Source organism: Canis aureus, chromosome 10, assembly GCF_053574225.1.
Source record: "Canis aureus isolate CA01 chromosome 10, VMU_Caureus_v.1.0, whole genome shotgun sequence".
Taxonomy (NCBI): domain Eukaryota; kingdom Metazoa; phylum Chordata; class Mammalia; order Carnivora; family Canidae; genus Canis; species Canis aureus.
In genome coordinates this window covers 40,736,195-40,761,165 of record NC_135620.1, presented here as the reverse complement: position 1 = coordinate 40,761,165, position 24,971 = coordinate 40,736,195, and the positions used below count along the sequence as shown (strand labels likewise).

Genomic DNA, 24,971 nt, shown 5'->3' with positions numbered 1-24,971 from the left:
ATAGAGCGTCTCAGACTTGCTTTAAAACAACGGGGGAGGAGGCACCTGGCTGACTCAATTGGGAGAGCATGCGACTCTTCATCTTGCGGTTGTGGGTTTGAGCCCCATGCTGGGTGAAGAAATTACTTAAATAAATCTTTTTTTTTTTTTTTTTTTTAATGGGGGAGGAAGTTGGTTTGGGCGTACAGATGGAACAACACTGTCCTTAAATGGATAACTGTTGAAACTGGGTGATAGAGACATTAGTCTCTCTACTTTGCATATGTTTAATTTTTCCACAATAAGTTTTTTAAAAGCTAAAGAAGCAATGGACTTCATTAAATAGGGGCCTCCCCACAAGCACCCATGTAGCCGAGAGCACCAGAAAGGAGATGGGTGAGTGAGGATGAAGGGCTCAGCCTTTCCCAGTGGCTACCATTAGCAATTCTGGTTGGACCTGTGGTTATTACCTGTCCCTTTCATTCCAGAGGGCACAAGATGGCAGGGAGTTACCCTCACCTGAGGAAGCAAATGGCAAATGGCCTGAGAGGAAATCCTCTCAGGCCTGTGCATGAGAAGGCCCTTTCACCAGGGAGCCTTTGGTAAACAAGCAATCAGCAGCCTGGGTGGGGTCCAGGTGATGCTGTGGCCACAGACTCTCTGGAACCAGGAAGCTAGAAAGGTCAGGGACTGGTCAGTGCCATGCCTCCCAGTCCTCCCCAACCCCTGGGTTTGGCTCTCTGATTCCTGAGATATCCCTTGAGGGAGGTGACCCTGGCTTGTCAGACATTCTACCCACTGGAAAGATGCATCACAACAGCCTATAAACTCCATACTTCCTTCACTCTGCCTTGTCTTCAGCCTTTCAGAGAGCAAGAAACACCTTGGCGAAATGCAAGCAGAGCAAGTAAAGATGGAGGAGGTCAGGTGGGGTAAAATGTGAGTACCTGGGTGGCACATTTGGTGAAAAAGTACATGAATCAAGCAGGAGCTTGAGTTATGGGACTTTCCTTTAGTATAGGAGAAACTTGGGCAAATTTCAGCCTAAAAAAAAAAAAAAGGCACCCAGGTAGAAGAACAGATTTAAAATGTAAAGCAAAAATAAAAGGGTGACTCATGAAACTAGATCCTGAAGAAGATGGAAAAAGGTGGAATTGAAAACTTAAGATCTTGCAATTTACCAGGAGCGGAGAAGTGCATGGAGGAGACACATGTTTTATCTGTCCCAGTGTCTCCTCCTTTTCTGGGATTTTCCACCACTTCTTTGATGGGGACAGCCCACCTCCCACCTTCCCCTGCCCCTACACCATTCAGATGGCTGCCATAGGAACACTGTGGTAACACACTGCAACCTAACTCTGTGGCTAGGGTTCATCAGTCCAGCAGTGGGTCTTGATCCAAGTTGGCTGATCAGAATGCATCAGTAGGAATTTAGGATCAGTGGCTGAGCTTCTACCTTCAGCTCAGGGCATGATCCCCGGTCCAGGGATCGAATACTGTATCGGGCTCCCTGTGAGGAGCCGCTTCTCCCTCTATGTCTCTGCCTCTCTCTGTGTGTCTATCATGAATAAATAAATAAATAAATAAATAAATAAATAAATAATCTTAAAAAAAAAAAAGAATTGAGCTCTGGGTTAGAGATTTGAACCTGGGCACTATTGATAACCTGTCCTACCAGATGGGTAGACAAGCTGGCGGAACTGGTCATCAGTGCAAAAACATGGTGAAGCCATTCTACAAAGAGTTGTCTAGATAAGTAGTAGTCCAAATGGAAGTCTCTAGCTCCAGCTATGCCCAGGGACGTAGCCACATACAAATGTCCCCAAGACACCCCAGGACCTTTATGGTGAAGTCACTTTTTTTTTCTTAAGCTAGTTTGAGTGGGGTTTCGGTGACTCGAAACCAAGTATCCTAAAGGAATTCTATGCCAAAGAAGGGGCAATGTAGAGACTATATATTAAACACCTGGAAACATGTTGAGGATGAGGGAAGATTGGGGCAGTTCATACTTCTGAGAGAAGTGAGAGAAAAAGTTGTCTAACTACCTGTCCGGGTATGAGGTCAGGGGCCTTAAAGAAAGTGAAAAAGATTGAAACCAGTAAGATCATCCTTTTTCCTAAATTCTCAGATCATTTTAACAATGGAGGCAAAGATCTAGTATATACTGTAGATGGAGAGAGTCACTGCCAGCAAAGTTCCAGACAAGGCACTAAGTAGAACCAAATCTTTTCACCATTCTCATTAGTAATTCAGCCTGAGGAACAAATGATCTGAAAGTCTGAGGACACTTGACTCTCCTCTCAAGTGTGAAAATTGGAAGAAATTTAATCCTAGAAATATTTGACAGTTCCCAAAATGAATGAACACGTTACAATTTTTCACATGAAAACATATTTTAAGGATGAGCATTTTGAAGAAAACTCTGATGGGGTTTGCAGTGACAACCTAAAGAATAATTTGGGCAACAACTCATGGATTTTTGTAGTGGCCCCTTTCCTGCATCAGTCAGGAACAGGAAGTGATTGGATCCATGATTTGCCCAGCTCTCTGGGCTGCTCCCATGGTCAGTGGAATTTCCTACAGGATAATGGGCTCCACCAGATTAAATCCTACTCTCAACTTCCACCCATGGAAGAAACTGCTGGAACCCTACTGCCAATTGTTGCCAGAATGGCCTTCAGAGCTTATCAGGCCCAGAAGGGTCATCCTCCAGCCTCCAGCTAGACACCGCCTTCCTTAGCCTAAGAGGATCAGAACCTGAATTCCATTTGCCTGAGAAGAATGACCAGGAAAGCTCTGCCCTCAGCAATTAATTCCTCTTGAGTTCCTTGAAAAAAGATTTTTACCACAGTGCATAATAAATATTTTAGATAAAGGATCAATATATACTGCATGTAAATAAATAACTAAAGGTACATTTAATGGGATTATTGATATGTTGAGCTTAATTATGCCCTTTCATTTTTTTGTTTTGTTTTGTGTTTACCAGTTTTCTTTTTCCTATCTTGTAGGTTACTTGAACATTTTCTAGGGTTCCATTTGGATCTGTCTGCAGTGTTTTTAAGGGTTATCTCTTTGTGGAGTTGTCTCCATAGTTGCTCTAGGTGTTATACAAGTTAGCTGTCTCCTAGTATCGTTTCTCCTATTTAAGTGAAGTACAGAACTTGCCTCCTTTTACATCTTTTTTTTTTTTTAAGATTTTATTTATTTATTCATAAGAGACAGAGAGAGAGAGAGAGAGAGAGAGAGAGAGAGAGAGAGAGGCAGAGACACAGGGAGAAGCAGGCTCCATGCAGGGAGCCTGACGTGGTACTGGATCCGGGTCTCCAAGATCACGCCCTGGGCTGAAGGCGGTGCTAAACCGCTGAGCCACCTGGGCTGCCCTTTTTACATTTTCTCTTTTACTCTTTTTTTTTCCCCCATTTATAATATAATCGCATTAAAAATTTTCTCTATATCTATTTAGAAACACACTAAACAGTGCTATACATTTCACTTTAACCATCAAACATTACTTTGAACACTCAAGAGACAGGAAGTCTGCTGTATTCACCCATATTTTTGCTCTGTTCTTTTCCCCTAATGTTGCAAGCTTCATTCTTTTATCATTTACTTTCTGTTTTAAAAATGTCCTTTAGGGGCACCTGGGTGGCTGAGTCAGTTAAGCGTCTGCTTTTGGCTCAGGTTATGATCTTAGGGTCCTGAGGTAAAGCACTACAGCCCCACACCCAGGCTCCCTGCTCAGCAGGAAGACTGCTTTTCCCTCTCCCTCTGCCCCTCAACCTGCTTGTGCTCTCATTCTCTCTCTTTCTCTCTCTCTCATAAATAAATAAATAAATTAATTAATTAATTAATTAATTAAAATATTTAAAAGAATGACTAAAGGGGGGGGGTGGCTGGGTGGCCAAGTCAGCTAAGAATGACCAAAGAACTTTATTTTTTTTAGAGTGGGTGTGCTGGCAACAATTCTTTAAATTTTCTTTCATCTGAGAATGTCTTTTCCCACCTCATCCAAGAAAGATAGTTTTTCTAAGTATAGAATTCTGTGTTGAGTTCTTTAAGCCCCTTTCCTAGTCCTTAGAAAAATATTACACCACTTCTTTCATAGCCTCCATGGTTTCTGATGAAAAATCCATTGTGTTTCCTAATAAGTAAAATGTTGTGTTTCTCTAGCTGTTTTTTTTTTTCTTTGTCTTTAGTTTTCAGAACCTTAATTATGTTGCATCTTGATGTGAATTTCTTGGATTCCATTTGCAGTTTGCTCAGCTTCCTGAATCTGTAGGTTGATGTTTCTTACTACATTTGGGAACTTTCCGGCCATTAGTTCTTGAAGTATGTTTTCAGTCCTGTTTTCTCTCTCTTCTTCCGGGACTCCAGTGACATGAACATTCGATTCTGGGCTTTTTTGGTGGCTCCCAGTTCCCTTAGGTTCTGCTCATTTTTTTAAATCTAGTTCATCTGTTGTTCACATTAGTAATGTCTATCATTCTATGTTCTAGTTTACTTGTTCATTTATCCCATCCACTCTGCTGTCTAGCCCATTCACTGAGTTTTTATTTTGGTTATTGTATTTTTCAGTTCTTTCCCACTTAGTTCTTCTTTAGAGTTTGTATTACTTTGCTAAGACTTTGTTTTCTTGCTAAGTCCTTCTAATTTTTCATTTATTTCAAGCATAGTTTTCTTGGCACATTGAAGTATTTGTATCATGGCTATTTTAAAATTTTCAGGTAGAGGGATCCCTGGGTGGCGCAGCGGTTTAGCGCCTGCCTTTGGCCCAGGGCACGATCCTGGAGACCCGGGATCGAATCCCACGTCAGGCTCCCGGTGCGTGGAGCCTGCTTCTCCCTCTGCCTGTGTCTCTGCCTCTCTCTCTCTCTCTGTGACTATCATAAATGAATAAAAATTAAAAAAATAAATAAATGATTAAAAAAATAATAAAATAAAATTTTCGGGTAGAGAGGGGTATGTCTGGCTCAGTTGATGGAGCATGCCATTCTTGATCTCAGGGCTGTAAGTTTGAGCCCCACACTGAGTGTAGAGAATTCTTTAAATAAATAAATAAATAAAATCTTTATAAAAAAATTCGTTGTCAGTAATGTTAACCTCTGTGTCATCTCTACTTTTATAATCCACCGCCCCATCACTTTGAGATCTTCCTCATTCTTGGTATGATGATTTTTTTTTTTTTTTAAACCTCAATATTGGAACCCCGGGTGGCTCAGCGGTTTAGCACCGCCTTCAGCCCAGGGTGTGATCCTGGAGACCCGGAATCGATTCCCACATCAGGCTCCCCGCATGGAGCCTGCTTCTCCTTCTGCCTGTGTCTCTGCCTCTCTCTCTCTCTCTGTCTCTCATGAATAAATAAATAAAATCTTTAAAAAAAAACCTCAATATTTTCGTATTATGTTATACAACTATGGATCTTATTAAACCTTCTGTCTTAGCTGGCTTTCTCTGAAGGGGAAGGGGAGGATCTACCCCTCCAAGTAGAGGGTGCAAGTCCAAGATCTGCATATAGTCTCCACTGGCCTCATTGGCCAGCTGGGCTGAAAGTTCAACTCCCTACTTAGCTTTCTCTGATACCGCCCTGATAGGATTGTTGGAAAACCTCAGAAGAGCCTGATAAGGGTGGAAGTCTAGGTTTCCATTCATCCTTTGCTTGTGTGGTTGAGGTTGGGCTGTAGTCTGTCTGTTTTTCCTGTGGTGGTTGGCTGGAGTAGAATGTGATTATCTGAATGTCTCTGCCTTGCTAGACTACCCCTGTCTCCGTCCTCTGACTAGGGAAAACAAACTTTTGCTGTGGAATTTTTGGTCTACGCCTACTGGCATTTTGAGTTGCTGGCTTCTCCAATTCCAAGCCTGGGATGTATGAGTCAAAAAGAAAATGCGAAGAACTCCTCCATCATACCATTCCTTGGGTCCTGATGTTTCTAGCCAGCCTGCCTTCTCTCCACCTTTTTCTTTTCTTTTTTTTTTTTTTTTTAAGATTTATTTATTTAATCATGAGGGACACAAAGGCAGAGACCCAGGCAGAGGGAGAAGCAGGTTCCCTGCAGGGGCCCGATGTGGGACTCGATTCCAGGACCACAGGATCATGCCCTGAGCCAAAGGCAGAAGCTCAACCACTGAGCCACCCAGGCATCCCATCTCTCCACCTTTCAAATGCTTCTTTTGTATATAGTGTCTAGAGTTCTTGGTTATATTTAGTAGGAGGAATAGGGAATGTAGGCCTACTCCATATTCCTGAAGCCAGAATTCTAGGGGAACAGATTTTTATTGCAAGCTAGTGGTCTCCCCAGATGAGAAGCAGAGAGAGAGTGAGGACAGAAGAGGAGCAAGGATGAGTCCTGGGACCTCCATGTCCAGAGAGGAGAAGAGGAGGAACTAGCAAGGCAGCAAGAAGGTACAGCTAGGGAGGTAAGAGGACAAGCTAAAGCATGTAAAATAGCAATAGTTAACCTCCTTTTATTTTATTTTTAACATTTTATTTATTTGAGAGCAAGAGCAGGAGTGAGGGGAGGGGCAGGGGGAAAGGCAGGGGGACAGAGTGGGGAGAAGAGTGGGCAGAAGCAGAGTCCCTGCTGAGGGGACCTGAGACTTGTTGATGCCAGCACACGGGGATCATGACCTGAGCCAAAGGCAGGCAATTAACAGACAGAGCTACCCAGGTGTCCCTTAGTTAACCACCTTTTAAAGGAGAGTGTAAGTGAACACAAAATCCAGCCTGGAGCGGGTTTGAGAAAGAATTAGGAGCAAAGTGAAAAAAAGAAAGTAACCAAAGACACATATTGTGTGATTTCATTTATAGGAAACGTCAGAACTAGCCAAAGTATAGTGACAGAAATAGATTAGTGGCTCCTTAGGGCTGGGGTGATGGGGTAGTTTGGAAAAATAGAGTTGGGAAATTACTACATGGTACGGGGTTTCCCTGGGGTGAGAAAAATACTTCACAATTGGGTTGTGGTGATAGCTGCACAACTCTGGGATATTTTTTTTAAAATATTGCATAACTTAAATGGATGAATTGTATAGTATGTGAATTATATTCCAATAAAGCTGCTAAAAAGGGGGCAAGGGAGAAAAAATGATACACCCTGGGGAAAAAAGCATTGAGTTTTTATGCAGGGCTAATTTCCCTTACATAAACAGTTAATAATCCCACAGAAAAAAAATGGTAAAAGATGGAACAGAAGAATATATAAAAAGATGCTTAATTCATAGTAATAGTGCTATAAATTATAACCACATTAAAATAGGCTACTTCACAATCAGACTGAAAAAACCCCAAAGCATGGTAACACTTGCCAAGACTTTATTTTTTATTTTTTCAGAAGCCATGTTTATTGTGTCTGAGATGATCCATCAGGTGATCCCTGAGCTACAAAGGATAAAAGGAAACCCTCTCATTACAAGCTGACAAAGGTAAAGCAAAAACATTTTTTGCAATGGCATGAACAACACACTCAAATAGATCTGGGTTTTATACATATGACCTAATTCCTAGTCTTCTATGGCTACTTTTATAACTTTATACAGATAATGAATTAGGTAAAAGGCACTATAATATTTGGGGGACTTCAGGAACAGTATCCTTAGTACTCCACCAAATATATTCTGATATCCCAAAGAAGCAAGATTTGCAAGTAGGTGTGCAAAACATAACTAATCTACTACTACACAGTTCTACTCTTGACAGCATTTACCTCTTGGGGGGGGGGAGTCTTCCAGTCTCCAAAGGATAAAAGCAGAGAGTGAGTAGAGTCAGTACAACATGCAGGCAGAACACTGTCCTGTAAAAGCTATGAAGTTTGCAGCACAAGGAGAAGAATCCTTCTCCTCCACACCACACACAAATGATGAATTATGGCACCTAGCTCTTGCTCCTCTGTCTGGCTATCCCATCATGTTCTGCTCTGTTGGTCAAATACTGAGTGGCTGTGCTTCCCTGAAAAGGAGGAGCATCCTCTTCCATCTCCGAATCCCCTGCACCTAGCCTGGTTGTGACATAAAGTAGGTGCTCAGCGCGTGTTTGGTGAATGAGGTCCTTGCAGACCCTCCCTGTGGCTTGACCATGTGAATCAACCCATTAGACCTCCGCCCCAAGTTCAGACTTCCATTCTCTTCTTGTAATGAGATCAGCATGTGTTCAAATGTTCAGGGAAAGACTCCCCAGCTCAGCACAACTTCAAGACGAGAAAGGAAGGTGTTGCTGGGAATGACACGCACAAAATTAAAGGAACCTGATATTGACGGTGGGATTGATGACGTGGTGTAAGGGATGAGGAGGATTGCTAAGCTCCATTGAGAGTCTGCTGTGCACTGAGAACTGTTTAACTTTTTCCCTCGTTAGTTCATTTATCCCTGACAAGAACTCTAGAAAAAAGGTATTACCACCATTTTACAGATGGGGAAACTAAGACACAGAGAGAGCCAGTAAAATGTTCAAGGTGACATAGTCATGTAGGAATGAAAACACCTGGGACCAAAAGATTGCCCCAATAGAGTTATTTGATCTGATTAAACCAACCAAACACACAAAGACCAGGTTTATTCTTCTACTTTTCCTGCCATTCCTGTTCCTTCCTTCCCCACCACCAAATATCGCATAAATATATGCCAGAGCTGATTTGCCACAACTCTGCAAAAACATCCCTTGGTCCCTGACCCGAGGGGTGAGAAATTCATTGTAATTTTGCTCCTGGATATAGTTCCAGAAATAATGCCAAGGAATTTTCCTAATTTCATTTCTTTCGTTTCACTTCCTTTCACAAACATAGTGTGGGCATGTTTAAAGTTAGTTTCTTTCTACAAGTAGAAATTGCCCTTGAAATTTAGTTTGTGTCTAAAACAATCTTTTTTTTTTTTTCCTGCTTCCTCAACTTGGGCCAAATATGAGACAGCTTACTGAAATGCACAAACTCATTTCCTCCCTTACTCCTTCTCTTCCTTTCTGTATTTATGCCTCCCTTTGGAAAATATTCCTTTTCCCAAACACACTTGAAAAACTCATTTACCAGTGAGTTAGGGGAAATTTTACTTACTGCTCTTGGGATTACTTTAACTTAACACTATTGGATATAAAAAAGTATTCTATGTGGTCTGGTTTCTCCTGGTCCAGACACTACCTTCAGGCCCTTAAGGGCTGAACTGTGCCCCACCCCCATTCTTAAATTGAAGTCCTAACCTCAGTGCTTCAGAATATGACTAGTTGGAGATAGGGTCTTTAATGAGGTAATTCAGTTAAAACGAGGTCTTTAAGATGGGCCCTAATTTAATGTGACTGGAAAAGAGATCAAGGACACAGACACACATGGAGGAAAGACCATTGATGATACAGAGGTGGCCAGCTACAAGCCAAGAAGTGAGGTCTTGGAAGAAATCAATCCTGCCAACAGCTTGGTTCTCAGACTTCCAGGATTGTAAGTAAATAAATTTCTGCTGTTCAACCACTTATTCCATGGTATTTTGATACGGTAGCCCTCTCAGGTTAATACAGGTCCCCAACTCAAAGCTCACCTCTTTCACTGTGTCACTCAGCCTCCAAACCTGTATGTCCAACAGCCTATTGGATGTTTCCACTTGTGTATCACACAGACACTTCACACTTTGTGTCTAAAGCACAGGTCTCATCACTGTCTGTAGGCCTGCTCTTCTTTCAAAGCTACCCATTCAGCAATGACATCCCTGTGACAAGCCAGAAATCTAGGTGCCATTACTGACTCGGCTGTCCCTCCATTCCCACTTCTATTAGCTACAGAGTTCTGTGCATTCTTACCTCTTGAATCTTTTTGTTTCTTAACTTTTTGTTTGCATTGAAAAAATGTCAAAACCAAATAAAATTTAAAAGACTATAGGGAAAATAAACCATTTTTTAAAAAGACGTATTTATTTCGGAGAGAAAGAGAGCATCCACACAAGCTAGGGAAAGTGCAGCAAGAGAGGGAGAGAGAGAGAATCCAAGCAGATCCACCCCACCCCACCGAGCATGGAGCCGGACTCAGGACTCAATCCCATGACCCTGAGATCAGGACCTAAGCTGAAATCGAGAATCGGATGCTTAACTGACTGAGCTACTCACGTGCCCCCCATTTAATCTTTTTTATATTTGCTTCTACTTCTCCCGTATATACACTCTTCTGTGTATATATATACTATCTATATAATAATACATATTATATATGTACATATAAATTTTTCCTGGGCCATTTAAAAGTAAATTACAAACACCAGGGTATTTCATCTCTGAATACTTCAGCATGTACTTCCTAAGAATAAGGATATTCTGCTACATAGCCTCAATATCACCAACATACCTAAAACTTAACATTAAATACATTCTAATATACAGTCCATATTTAAATTTTACCAGTTGTTCCCAAATATCTTTTTCTTCTCCTTCCTTTTCCCTTCCCCATCCCCCCATTCTCATACACATTCACACACACACAAATATATGAGTGCATACTGATACCTCCACTTCAAACCTAACTCCACAAGATTCTATATTTTTTCTACATTTACATATCTCACAGTGAAAATCCTGATTCCTAAGACATCATTGGATTTATTTGCTGTATATCTTACAATATACTATATACCAAATAGTTTCAGAATTATGAGATTAACACAACTATCAGTAGCAAACTTACTAAATAAAATTTAAGATCTTCTTGCACTTCTTCTGGTCCTTAGAATATATTCCCCACCAGGAATATACAATCAGAATATAGCATTGAAATTTCTTGAAAATTTTAATATGACTATTCAATTCAATATATAGTTAATTTGTTTCTGTTTAGATTGAATTTTGTGATTTTTAAAAATCCTTTTATTTTTAAAAATATTTACAACATTTACATAGAAGTCAAACCTTTATAAAAGGAATACTTAAAGTATTAATGTTACAAGATGGCCAAATAAGACATCCCTTGCTTGTATCTATAGACCCCCAGTGACAATAACTTGGCATCCAACCAGGGACAAGTGCCTTTGTGGGAGCTTCAAGACCCAGGTATATCATGAAACTCTGATGCAGGCCAAGACCAAGAAGAGCTGTTTTGAGAAGGCAGGCCTGTTCCCAGGCTGCTGGCACACCAATCGTGGTCATAGCCACAGCAGATACAGAAACAGCTCTGTACCTTGACAGCTTGGCTACAGCCCCATTTGGCTTTGGTTCTGTCACTAGCACCACATGCTAAAGGACTTGGGAGGAGTCACACCTATCCATGCAGTGGGTAGCCCATGGACCTCAGTCCTGGCTGCCTACCCTGAAGTAGCCTGTGAACTGGAAGTAAGACACTCTCAGCTAGGATCCAGGAGCCCCTGGAAGTAAGCCTGTCAAACGGCAGATTTTGAAACAGCCTTGGAACTGGACTCGAGCCCATCCCAGCAGCAGTCTGTGAACAGTCCTGCTGGCACAAGGAGCTGACAGGAGATATTCCTGTCTGTGACTTAAAGATCCTGCAAGGACCCTATACTTGGCTCTGGCCCCTCTAGCCATGGTCATAGAGCAATCCAGCCCACCCAGGGATCTAGCAGGAGCCAGGCCAATCCATGCCTCCACAGCCAGGACAGCCTCCACTTTTTTTTTTTTTTTTAAGATTTTATTTATTTCTGAGAGACACAGGGGTGGGGGCAGGGGGCAGAGACACAGGCAGAGGGAGAAGCAGGCTCCATGCCGGGAGCCTGACGTGGGACTCAATCCCGGGTCCCCAGGGTCATGCCCTGGGCTGAAGGCGGCGTTAAACCACTGAGCCACCTGGGCTGCCCAGCCTCTGGCTTTCATTACTATTCCCTCTACCCTATTGCCACCTGGTAAAGGTAATCAATTTAATTAAGTAATCATTAACAAACACATCTCTATTTTATTATTCACTTTCTTATTAAAAAAAAAAAAAGGAACTTTTTCACTGAAAGATATCTGGGAAACCAGTCCATGTATTTCCTAGAGATAATCCTCATTCTTTTTTTTACTCAAATATACTATGTTTTCTTAATTCTAAGACTCACATTCCTTTCTATTTCAGCATTTCAACATCAAACTAGTCTAAAATCAGTGCCAAGTGAATTTACCAGCTACAGGGCAGAGAGGTAAACTGTGACAGTTCTGTCTTGGGCAATTCTCTATTCTTTGGCTTCTTAATGCAATTTAAGTACTTGAAAGAACAGTGTCATGAAGCTGAATTTTGCATACTTTGGATTGCTATTCATTGTTGACCATATGCTTAAAAAAATTGTGATGCAGTATTGAAACAAAAAGTTGCCATTTATGCAAAAGATTGCCTGTCACATAGGGACACCTGGGTGGCTCAGTGGTTGAGCGGCTGCCTTTGGCTCAAGCCGTGATCCCGGGGTCCGGGATCGAGTCCCATATCAAGCTCCTTGCGGGAAGCCTGCTTCTGCCTCTTCCTGTGTCTCTGCCTTTCTCGGTGTGTCTCTCATGAATAAATAAAGATTGCCTGTCACACACTAGACAGTGCAATTAAATGTAGTAGACACAGCCAAGCCTCTTGGGAGCAATGACAAATTTCAGGGCAAAGGTTAGTGAGAGCCATTTATATATCAGGAAGTACACAGGCACTAGACATTTATCAGTTAAAAGCTTTCCGTTGACTTGCAAGAGAAGCTTTTATAATTCCAGCTTTAATGAAGAAGAAAAAAAGATCAAATAGAAAATAGAGTTGGAATCCCAGCTATTGTTTCTGTTCCTCAAAAGCTTTCATGTAATTCTAAAACTGACAACACTACATACACAGAGGTGCCTGAGTGGCTCAGTTGGTTGAGCGTCTGCCTTCCTCTCAGGTTGTGATCCCTGGGTCCCAGGATTGAGCCCCCATCTGGTTCCCTGCTCAGCAAGGAGTCTGCTTCTTCCTCTGCTGCTCCTCCTGCTGTGCGCATGTGTGCTCCCTCTCTCTCTCTCTGTCAAATAAACAAAATCTTAAAAAAAAAAAAAGGACTACATACACAGGATGCCTGCTTTCAACGCTGCAAGTTGACATTGTACTAGAAAGGCTTGCCAGAGCAATTAGGAATGAATGACTGAATGAATGAATAGCATTCAAACTGAAAAGAAGTAAAACTATCTCTATTTACAGATCACATGATCATATATACAAGAGCTGAAAGGCTCCACAAGAAAACTAACAAATTCAGCTGTGTTAGGAAATAAGATGAACACACAAAAATCAGTTGTGTTTCTATACACCAGCAATGAACAATCTGAATGTGAAGTTAAGAAAACAATCCCAGGGGCATCTGGATGGCTCAGTTGGTTAAGCATCTGCCTTTAGCTTAGGTCATGATCCCAGAGTCCTGGAATTGAGCCCAACATCAGGCTCCTTGCTCAGTGGGGAGCCTGCTTCTTTCCTTCTGCCTGTTGCTCCCCCTCCTTGTGCGCTCTCTCTGTCAAATAAATAAAATCTTAAAAAAAAAAAATCCCAAAGAGTAAAATACCTATGAATAAAATGAATCAAGGAGGTAAAATACTTGCAAGCTGAAAACCACCATACATGTCTGAAATAAATTAAAGAAGACCTAAACAAATAGAAAGACCTTCTGTGTTCATGAATTTGAAGATTCAATGTTGTAAAGATGATAAAATTGATCTATAGATTAAATGAAATCCCTCTCAAAATTTCAAAGGCGGGGCAGCCTGGGTGGCTCAGCGGTTTAGCGCCGCCTTCAGCCCAGGGCCTGATCCTGGAGACCCCGGGTATCAAGTCCCACGTCGGGCTCCTTGCATGGAGCCTGCTTCTGCCTCTGCCTGTGTCTCTGCCTCTCTCTTTCTCATGAATAAATAAATAAAAATTTAAAAAAATTTTCAAAGGGGCATATTTTGCATAAATGGGCATAAAATTCATATGGAATTACAAGGGATCCCAAAGAGGTAAGACAATTTTGAAGAAGAGGAACCAAATCAAGGACTCCCATTTCCTGATTTCTGAAACTTACTACAAAACTGCATATTGAAACAGCATGACACTAGCCTAAGGATAGATGTATAGACCAATGGAATAGAATCAAGAGCCCAGACTCATAAACTCATACATCTACGGCCAATTGATTTTCAACAAGGGTGCCAAGATCATTCAATGAGGAAAAGAATAGTGCCCTTAACAAATGGTGGTGGGACAACTGGATATCTACATGCAAAAGAATAAAGTTGGACTTACTACATCACACCATATTAACAAAATAACTCCAAAAGGATCAATGACCTAAATATAAGAACTCAAGCCACACAGTTCTTGAAAATATAGGGGTAAATTATGACGACTTCGGATTTGGCAGTGGATTTGTCTCAGATATAACACCAAAAGAAAAAAATAGATAAACTGGACTTCATCAAAATTAAAAACTATTGTACATCAAAAGACATTATCAAGAAAGTGGCAAGAGACACCTTCAGAAGAAATTTGCTCATCATACATCTAATGAAGGTGTAATATTCAGAATATGCAAAGGTCTCTTACAACTTTTACAACTCTACGAGACATGCTAATTCAAAATGAGGGAGCAGCCCTTCTGCATTATTGATAAGATTATAAAATGGAGCAACTGTTATGGAAAACAGTACAGAGTTTCTTCAAAAAGTTAAAAATAGAACTTCCATTTGACCCAGCAACCCTGCTTCTGGGTTTGTATCTAAAAGAATTGAAAGCAGGGGCTCAAATAGATATATGCACATCTATGTTCACAGCAGCATTATTTATGCATTGGTGGTTCAGTGGTAGAGTTCTTGCCTACAATAGCAGCATTATTCACAATAGCTAAGGGTGGAAGTAACCCAAATATTCATCAACAGATGAATAAACAAAATGTATGTAGATACAATGGAATAATCTTTAGCTTGACAAAGGAAGGCTTCTACATGCTACAACATGGATGAATTTTGAAGACATTATGTTAAGTGCAATAAGCCAATCACAAAAAGACAAGTACTATATGATTCCATTTCTATGAATTTGACTACTTGAGATGCTTCATATAAACAAAGTAGAATGGTGGTTACCAGGGGTGGTGTAAGGGGGTGGGTGGTAGGAAGGAGGAGTTAATTCCAGTTTTGCAAGATGAAAAGGTTCTGGGGAATCTGTTTCACAACAATATGATATATGGATATATTTTAAAGGTTTATTTATGAGAAAGACAAAGAGCTCATGTGAGCAAGCGGGAGAGGGGCAGAGAGAGCGACGGAGAGAGAAAATCTTAAACGGGCTCCACAGTCAGCACAAAGTCCAACATATGGGGCTGGATCTCTGGATCCTGAGATCATGACATGAGCAGAAGAATTCAGAGTCAGACACTTAACCAACTGAGCCACCCAGGCCCCCTGTGATTATATTTAACACTACTGAACTGTACACTTAGAAGCTATTAAGATGGTAAATTTTGTGGGTTTTGCCACAGTAAAAAAAAATACATAAGAAAAACCTGAGGAGTAGTCCTGGATTTTACTCTTTGCCTCACATGAACTCACTACTACTACTTCAGTGAAAACCATTAGAGCTAAAGAAAACATAATTGGGCAAAGTGCCTGAATAGTTTCCTATCTCTCCACAGAAGATATATAAGAGTCCAAGAGGTACATGAAAAGATGCTTAACCTCATTAGTTATAAGGGAAATGCAAATCAAAACCACAATGAGGCACCACTTCACACCCTGTAGAATGTGGAAAATAATGAAATAAGTACTGGCTAGGATGTTTAATGGGGACAGAGCTTCCCTTTTAGAGCCAGATAGAGGTGGTGGACGCACAACTTTGTCAATGTACCAAATGCCAATGAATTGTTTACTTAAAAATGACGAATTTTTTTATATTAATTTCACCTCATTACAAAAAAATTTCACAGGTTTTAAATGTCATTTGACCAACATTTTGTACATTAATACCAGATGATCAAACAGATTTAGTAGACTTGCAATTTTGAATGTGAAACAGGCCTAAACTCAAATCTTTGTGATATTGAAGTGGAAGATGGGATGTAATAATCTTGGAAAGTAAAATATTGTTTACCTGAAATGCAGGAATTTTTATTTCTTTAAAAAAATAGAGTAAATAAATAATAATCAATGTTCCTTTCTGCAGGACACGGCTTGAGAGTGCAGGCTTCAGAGTTGGACCTCCTGGGCTCCTATTCTTGTCTTCCCAGGACTATCAAATATGTTGTATCTTTCTCATGGCTTGTGTCCTTTTTTTTTTTTTTAATTTTATTTATTATTTATGATAGTCACAAAGAGAGAGAGAGAGAGAGGCAGAGACACAGGCAGAGGGAGAAACAGGCTCCATGCACCGTGTGTCCTATTAGGAGCTGCATCACTGTGGACTCAAGATTTACTAAAATACATTCACTTAATCTCCCTCTACTGGCTGGTTCCCTACTACCACACTGTAATAGACTAATAATACCTACCAGAGCTGGGGTTATGATAATTTAACAAATATTTACTGAGCACTTATTTTTATGTGCCACGCACCTTGCTGTGTCCTAAGTGTTCCACAGTGAAGGTCAGACAGCGGCGATGGCCTAACTTGTCTTCTCGTAGAGGGCATAGACCATAAACACTGAGGCCAGAGAGCTAGGCTCTTGTCTCCGAGTCAAAGAACGAATCTCCGGGACAGAGAGTGAGTAAAGCAACAGAAGTGTGTTAAGCAAGGAGACAGAGAAACGGTCTCAGGAGTGAGAGGGGTCCCAACAGGGTTGCCAACCTGGGCCCCCACGGACGGTCTTTTATTTAGAGCTGACTAGGGAGTTGTGGCCTTATCGTTTGAGTGACGTCTTGGCTTGAGTAAGGACTGGTGGTAACATCTTTAATGGCTTCTCTTTTGGGCCTGGTTGTTTGTTGGTCACAGGTGGCGGTCACATAAAAGACACTTAGGGCAGGGTGGTCTGGTTTGTTTCCTTACCTCTGGGTTGTGGTGGTCGTTAACACCCCAGCCTTTAGGGGGTTTCTGTGAGCCCGATCCCGCACCCGCCGCCTAGCCCCGTCTGTCCCTTACTCGAGACCATTTATGTATCCTGATTGAGTATGAGAAAGGAGGGCAGTGCTATCCCAGAGATGAGAAGGAGGACACTATCTTAGGTAGCCAGGGGGCCAGGAAGAGCTTTTCTTGGGAGGGACATCTCACCGGAACGGACCTGCGTGCTATTAACACGCGGCCACAGGTGAATTTGGGGGAACTTGGAAGGACACGGGATGGGCAAGTGTTTAACTGCGGTGGGAAATGCTGCGTTTCCAGCAAGAGCGACGCAATTTTGCGTTGTAAGAAGATCCCAGAGGCAAGGCAGAGCCGGGAAGGCCATTTTAGGACGCACGGATGGTGGCCTGGACTTAGGGTAACGGGTTAGTGGCCTGCGCAAAAGGGCAGGTGCTGTGCCGGGACAGGAGCACGAGGGGAGGGAGCTCCAGACGAGCCCGGCCTTCAGGGCGTCCTGCTGCCAACAGCCGGGCCAGCGCAGGGCCAGCTTCAGGCGGCGTCTCAGGTGCAGGACAGGCCGGCAGAGCTGAACTCCGCTCCCGCCCTTCTTTCCCGGTACCTGCAAAGGCAGACTGTCGGGGACCGAGCCGGCCTCCGCCCTGGCTCAGGGGCGCGCCTGACAGAGCCACCGGCCGGGAGCCCAACCTTCAGAGAAACACCTGACCGCGACCGCCGGCCCCTCCCGCACCGCCCCACGCCAATTAGCCCCGCCTCCGGAAGTGCCGCCTTCCCGCGCTCACTTCCGCTATCCCAGGCTTCCGCTTCTCTCGCGAGAACTAGAAGTGCCTATGAGATGAGGGCTAAGCGGAAGTCGGGTCTCTTTTTCGTGGCGCCTCCGAGGCGGTAGGCCGCTTCAGGATGAAGGTAGGAGTGGTGGAAGCTTTTGAAACGGGCTAGGGGAGCGTGGGTCGGGCCCCCCAGAACACTGCCTTGCCGCAGCCCTCGTTCTCCAAAGTCCTAGGTCTAGGTGGGAAAGGGTCTGAGGCGGGAGAAGGCTTGTCGCTTTGGGGTGCAGGGGTCCTCGGGAGAGCGGATGGCGAGCGATTACAGCAGGAGCCGCGCCGGGCGGGGAGCGCCATGGTGGCGTCCTCGGGCCCAGCCCGACAGACGCGGCCCTGCTGCCTCTTCGGCTGCCTGTGGGCCGGACGGGCCGCGGCGGGCCCTTCGCCCCCGGAGGCTTTCCGCGAAGCTCGAGGAGAAATGAGCCGGTCTTTTAGTGCGCTGCTTGTGCGTTATGAATGTGCACACACGCTTTAGCGGATGAAACCGATACGTCAGGGTTTCTGCTCCTTGTCTGGGGTTTACATAAAAGGCTTTGTGCAGTGGATTTACCTTTGCAAGTGGCTCTGCGGTTTTCTAAAACTCTTTCCCTCCCCTTAATCCTTAGCTGAACATCTCTTTCCCAGCTACTGGCTGCCAGAAACTCATTGAAGTGGATGATGAGCGCAAACTGCGTACCTTTTATGAGAAGCGTATGGCCACAGAAGTTGCTGCCGATGCTCTGGGCGAGGAATGGAAGGTTGGTTCCCGAATGAAACGGTCTCGGCTATTTGATAGCGCTGTTGGCCACGGGTGGAGTAGCGGGGTTCGGGCTCCACGGATTCGGGCTTCGATCTGGGGTCACTTCCACGTGCCCCTTTAAGGCAGCGCTATTACCCTGCGGCGTTATGGCCCTCAAACGGGAGAAGACCCCTGAAGTTCTGTGGGAAGTGCCAGCAAGGGTGGTTTGTGGGTTGGTTGCTCGATTGTACTTTGGTTTCATGACATGACTTTTCCCTCGCTGGAACGGTTACATCTGGTAAAAGAGGTTAGAAATAGGACTTGACTGAATTTGCTGACTAATCTTGGCATGAAAATCTAGACAAAACTGGGTGAGCTCAGAAAACTGAAATTCATACTGTTTTCCGCACACCCCCCAGGATTTAAGGGTCGTGATCCTTTATTTTACAACGTGTGGTTGTGTCCCACAGGGTTACGTGGTGCGAATCAGTGGTGGCAATGACAAACAAGGCTTCCCCATGAAGCAGGGTGTCTTGACCCACGGCCGCGTCCGCCTGCTGCTGAGTAAGGGGCATTCCTGCTACCGACCCAGGAGGACTGGAGAGAGGAAGCGCAAATCTGTTCGGGGTTGCATTGTGGATGCCAATCTCAGTGTTCTCAATTTGGTTATTGTGAAAAAAGGTGAGGTGTACTTGTGTTCTTGAATTCAGTTTTTGTTGACATTGTTTTAAAAGCTGATAATCCAGATGTATTTCATTTGCATTATCCACAGTTTCTTTACCAGTGCATAAACAGTAATTTAGAGTTTTTGTAAGAAAGTTGTGGAATTAAAAAGGTCTGATCACTTCCTCTTTTAGGGGAGAAGGATATTCCTGGACTCACGGATACTACTGTGCCTCGTCGCCTGGGGCCCAAAAGAGCCAGCAGAATCCGAAAGCTTTTTAATCTGTCGAAAGAAGACGATGTCCGCCAGTATGTTGTTAGAAAGCCCCTAAACAAAGAAGGTACGAGGATTTTGCTCAATTTCATTTGTAGCATCTTGTATGCATCCTAGTAAATGTATTTACGGGGAGAGGGTCAAGACAGGCACTTGTTAAATTTGATGCTTGTCTGCAGTATTACAATTTTACTTGAAGTTTTGCCTGTGCTCCTGATGTAGAAGTTTATCTGAAAATAAGTTATCAGAAGTTCATTTCGGTAAAATGACAGAAAATTCTGGGACTATGATTGAAAACCCTCAGTCCCACCACTTTTGCTTTCTTTGCATATTAGAGGTTCTGTCTGTTTACAGAAGTAGTGCTTTCGTTGCCTGAAGTTGCTTTTAACTCCTGGCTCTTTTTTTAATCTGAGCTGTGGATAGGAGTTGTGGCTGTTAGAAGAAATACACTTTATTCAGAATACTAGAAGGTGTTTGGGGTTTTGGAGTTATAATACTTTAAGATGGCATACAGATGCGCAGTTTGTTAGAGGACATAACTCCTCACTGGTGAGGCTCTGTAACGTTATTTCTCTAGTAAAGTGTATGCATATTTACTTAGGTTATGTGGAATAAAGAGGATGTCAGTTCAGGTTGGGTTTTTCTGAATAATGTGAAAAAAATTGGTTGGCACTGGGGATTTAAGCCTGGCATATAGCAACTGCTCATGAGTCACTCCAAATACCTGAACTACCTATGTGCAAGGTAGTAGAAGTGTTGATGGTATAGTATAAAAGGACCAAGTAACTCGCATGTGGTTTACACTTTAAAAAGAAATGCCAGATACATGGTGGTTGCCCATTGTCAACTCCCCTGGCAAGATCACCAGTGTAATAGGTGTTCTAGTTAACAGGTGTGTATAGAATGGTTCTTACATCTTTATAATTAAAGGATGGGTTGACTTCTTTTTAACAAACCTGAGCAGTTGAGTATTTCGTTTTAGAATATATGCTTGGGCTATGTTTGTTATTCCCACCAGGCATCTATTAAACTCAAAGACTTCTGTTCCAAAGCAGATCTATGATCCATAGAATTTGGGATGTATAGATGACACAGGCTAAATGAAGATACTCTATGAACAATGTGCTGCACGTTCTAACGTTAATGGTTTCATTCCCCAGACTGGCAGGATCTGCCTTGGCAAATACTAGATTTGAGCATAAATAGGATTTCAGAGTGTGGTTAGGATAGTGGTGCAGGTGGAACTTTACTTAGTTTTCATAGACAAGTAATATATGCACAGTTCTACAGTTTTAAAATAATGTCCCTGTATCTTACAGTATAAAAATATATCTAATTGTGGAAGAGACTTGAGTCCCCCAAACAGAGTAGCTTAAATTGATGTGTGGTCTTGAAGTTGACATCCAAACTAGTGGTGTAGTTTAATGAGGTGTTTTAGGATTAACTATGCTAATTAGGAAAAGACTGGCACCTAGTAGACAAAGTTAATCTGTTTACTTCAGAAGGACTTACCAGTTTACATTGATAATATTTAGCACATCTTGGCTTTTTCTTAAGGTAGTATTTCAAGTTAAATGGTTCAGATTTTACTTCAAAGGCCTCACACAGGTAAGTTTTCCTAGATATTCCTGTAATATTAAAAATGTAGATGTAGATCCTAATGAACATTGAGAAGTGATTGAATCATCTGAATTTTCAGGTAAGAAACCTAGAACCAAAGCACCCAAGATTCAGCGTCTTGTTACTCCACGTGTCCTCCAACACAAACGTCGGCGTATTGCTTTGAAGAAACAGCGTACTAAGAAAAATAAGGAAGAGGCTGCAGAATATGCTAAACTTTTGGCCAAGAGAATGAAGGTAAATCAAGAAGATTGAGGGAGGGAGAGTCAGGCCTGACTTTGGATTTTTAACCCAGACAAGCTATAACTGTTTGTTTTGTTTTGTTTAGGAGGCCAAAGAAAAACGCCAGGAACAGATTGCCAAGAGACGGAGGCTGTCCTCTCTGAGAGCTTCTACCTCTAAGTCTGAGTCCAGTCAAAAATGAGATTTTCTAAGAGTGACAAAATAAATAAGATCAGACACCAAATCTCTTTGACTTTTCATTGATGACAAAAATTGATAAATGGAGGGTGAGATCATAGTAAAGGGAGTATAGTTGACAGCGATCTGATGGTGGATAAAGTAAGCAAGAGATAGTTGAAAGTGCTGTCCTTCAAGGTGAGAGGCTGAAACCATATGATAACACTGGGAGAGATGGGCAGACCAGGGTTTCTTTGAGGATGGGTGAGTGGCTCTGGAAAGGTTTCTCAGCATATAAGGGGGTACCTGTTTTTTTCAGCGAGGCAAGGAACAGTTTGGGGGAAATGAAGGACTAGAACTATTAATCTGTTGTACACTTTATTTTGAGGAATACAGTTTTAAAGATCTATACACAATACATGAAAAGTGCCCTTAAGAAGGTGGACATTTGTCATATAAAAATACCTTGTTAAAAGCATAGTTAATTGATAGCATTTTAAAACAGTTCACAAAGCTTTTAAAACCAGTGCAAATTTTATTAACAAAAGCTTTTCAACTCTAGTGAATTGTTATTCATGCATTTTATGATTTCACACTGTGCCTTTACAAAGCACTTGGATCCATGAAGTATGCAAAGGAAGGAATCTACTTTTTCTAATGAAGCCTGTCTAGTTCATAGTAATTGCAGTTAAAATGAACTTTTACAGACTAGAAGGCTCTTTAAAGGCACGTTAGGTTTTAAGGGCAAAGAACTGGAGTTTACATTTTAACCACAGGAGTAGGATTTTCAAACTGCTTTAACAGGGACTGAAGCTGTGCTTGGCAATTATAATGTGTATGAGTCACTTGGGGATCTGACCAAAAATGCAGATAGTGATTCGGAAGATTTGTGGCCCCAGGTTCTACATTAAGTTCCCAGCTGATAGCAATAATGCCAGCTCACAGACTGGACTAGCTGAGAATTGAGAAGATGATTAGAGAGGAGATGCCCACATGTACTGAAAAGCTATAGACCATGAAAAATCCTAACTTGCAGTTGTTTTATATAAATTAAGGTCAAACTAAAGGCTGAAAAGGAAAGTATTTGTAAATGATTACCAAAATAAAAATAAAATACTGTAGTGACTTAAAGGCAAGTCTGGTGTATAGCCCAGAGTCCTGTACTAACCAACACCTGGTTGATTCTAATGCACAAAATATGAGAACCACTACCCTACTTGTATTAGGGAGTGCAGTCACTGAAGGGGACAAAACTACTTTTCAAAAGGATGTACCAAGAATGAAGCAACAATTGAATATCCCACAATTATGGGGAGTCTTAGGCTTACTTAGTTTAAACATGCAGGATGCTATAATTAACCTATAAAATGCAGCTAAAATTAGATTATTAAAACCAGTATAAATGCTAAGCATCTGGACTTTCAGAGACTAGAATTTCTCAGGCTTTTAAGTTTCATACGTTGCTATAGTTGCTATAAGTCATTGTAGACATTTGTAAATCTGTGGATAATGACTGCATATCTGGCTTTTTGGTTTTGTTTGCGGTGAACTTTTAGTGGTCCCCTTTCTGTGGTAGGTGCTAGAAAAGGCCTTTATGCACTTTGAACACAAATCAGTCCCTATTTCTAAAGGAGAGCAGCAGGTTAAGTTTCCAATGTATAATGGCTGAGTTCTTTTAGAATGTTATAAAAAGTTACTAGAAAATGTATACTTTGGTACAGAATAGCCAAATCTTAAGTGAGATCTTTATTACACATCAATAGGAAGTGCTTTGGTAAGTAATTTAGTTCAAGTTAAGTCTACAGAAATGGAAAACAATACTGGAACTCTATAAATAACAAAGGTTAGAATTGTACACATTTCAGAAGCCTTAAAAATGTGACAGACAAGCACAGCAAACTTAAGAATTTTCCATTTTATTCAACCTCAAGTTTATATGCAAGGTAATTCCAAACTTTGTTGCGGCAATACGTGTTGAAAGTACCAAGTGTTAAGTTGCAAAAATATATACTCTGAGACAGTGCAAATGATCCACTTTTAAGGTATTGAGAGTTGTACATAATTTCTGACAAGTTATTTCACTTAGCAATTCCATAATAAATTGAAGCAAAATCTGCATAGGTTAGATTAACCCTGAAATGTTGAAAGACTGGTGTGCTATAAATTTTTAAGAGATTACACCAGGTGGGAGATTTGTGCTTGTTAACTCTACCACCTGGAAATATTTTTATCAACTGATTAGTCATCTGCATGATTACTGTAAAAGCACACATAACCACTGGCTTTTTAAACGATGCAGAGAGTTAAGGCAAACGTTAACTGTTCTTGAGGGCAGTTTTTAATGAAAGGCATGATAAATGTCAGGCGTGTGAGGTCATGATTTTCTTGAACCTACTGGCAACAAGCTCAATAAGCTTTAACATTTTAAGACTTAACTGATCCATCCTAAAAAACAGTATTTACAAATGCACAAATAATAAGCATACAAATCTAAATATTATACAAGAATAAAATTTCTGTGTGCAGTGCAAGTTTATCCCACAGGTTTTTAAAAGTGACCAATTTATGTACCTGAACAATTTCAGGTCCAAAAAATAAACACGAGCATTTTAAGCATGTTCCAATTTTGTAAATTATGAGGCTGACTTAATTTCATTTAAACTATATAATTGGCTCATTTACTCCAATCTTAAAGCTGTTGCAAATTAACATGATACTGGGAAGAGGATGAAAAGTAACTTGGATATTCAAGATACAATCCACTAGGAAGAGAATACATAATTATGATTGGTGAAGATATAAAGGCAAGGCTGTCATCAGATTTTAATTTTGATTAATGACTACAACTGAGTTTAGTAGTAGTCATTTAAGTTGAAGACCCCTTTCAGAAAATTGTATTGCAACACGCAGTCTAAGAATTTTAATAAATATAATATGGCTGTACATACAAATACCTACACAGCCACACATATATACACACATACACAAATAGTTGCTCTTATAATTGAAATTTCATTTGTTTTGGGGTTAGTCAAGTTTACATTAAACCACTATTCCCCAAAACCAATAACTTCAAATATAAACAAAATGCCAAGAATGAATATCGTTTCTCATTATCAAACTACACATACTGAGAAATCCAATAACGATTTTCAAGCAGAGGCAAGTGAAACATTCAGAAGTTGCAAACCTTCAGATATTAACCCTGGAATATTTTTATGGCATTTTTACATCGCGAGATGATTGAGTATAAGTTACATTTCATTATATATTGTCCCAAGAGTTAACCTCATTTCACTTTCATCAATTGTTAGCATTTGGAACAAACCTGGATGTCTGCCAACTGAATCTATTCCCTCAAGCTTTGTGTGTTTTAAAATCTGGTGAACATCTTATTTAAATGAGAGGTGCTCCAAAACACTTCCTGCACCATTCCACACTGATACTTGGTGGAGCATCAATTTTCTGCAACTTTTCAAGACTCTCTGAAGATAGATTATTGTATGCAACTCCATATTCATTGTCAAAAGCCTCTGAAAGACATTTTCAAAAATGCAGTT

At 41.4% G+C, this 24,971-nt stretch overlaps 2 protein-coding genes across 4 annotated transcripts in view; one reads left to right on the top strand and one right to left on the bottom strand.

Moving 5' to 3' along the window:
* The first annotated feature begins 17,660 nt into the window (after positions 1–17,660).
* On the top strand, positions 17,661–23,850 carry RPS6 (ribosomal protein S6). Its single transcript, XM_077912111.1, has 6 exons — positions 17,661–17,819; positions 18,343–18,474; positions 18,926–19,136; positions 19,313–19,459; positions 21,092–21,249; positions 21,341–23,850. The coding sequence occupies exons 1-6, from the start codon at positions 17,814–17,816 to the stop codon at positions 21,434–21,436; spliced, it is 750 nt and encodes a 249-aa protein (XP_077768237.1). The 5' UTR covers positions 17,661–17,813; the 3' UTR covers positions 21,437–23,850.
* The window catches only part of DENND4C (DENN domain containing 4C), a 124,627-nt gene continuing 121,428 nt past the window's right edge, over positions 21,773–24,971 (bottom strand). For all 3 annotated transcript variants that reach the window (XM_077912107.1, XM_077912108.1, XM_077912110.1), the window contains one exon: positions 21,773–24,944. In XM_077912107.1, coding sequence (XP_077768233.1) covers positions 24,808–24,944 — 137 coding nt within the window. In that variant the 3' untranslated portion in view covers positions 21,773–24,807. The remainder of the gene's footprint in view (positions 24,945–24,971) is intronic.

Bases quoted from the DNA above. Each gene is read 5' to 3' on its own strand.
- RPS6 (XM_077912111.1), top strand. The intron at 19,137-19,312 runs GTGAGGTGTACT...TTCCTCTTTTAG, and splicing joins TTTGGTTATTGTGAAAAAAG to GGGAGAAGGATATTCCTGGA. The intron at 21,250-21,340 runs GTAAATCAAGAA...TGTTTTGTTTAG, and splicing joins TTTTGGCCAAGAGAATGAAG to GAGGCCAAAGAAAAACGCCA.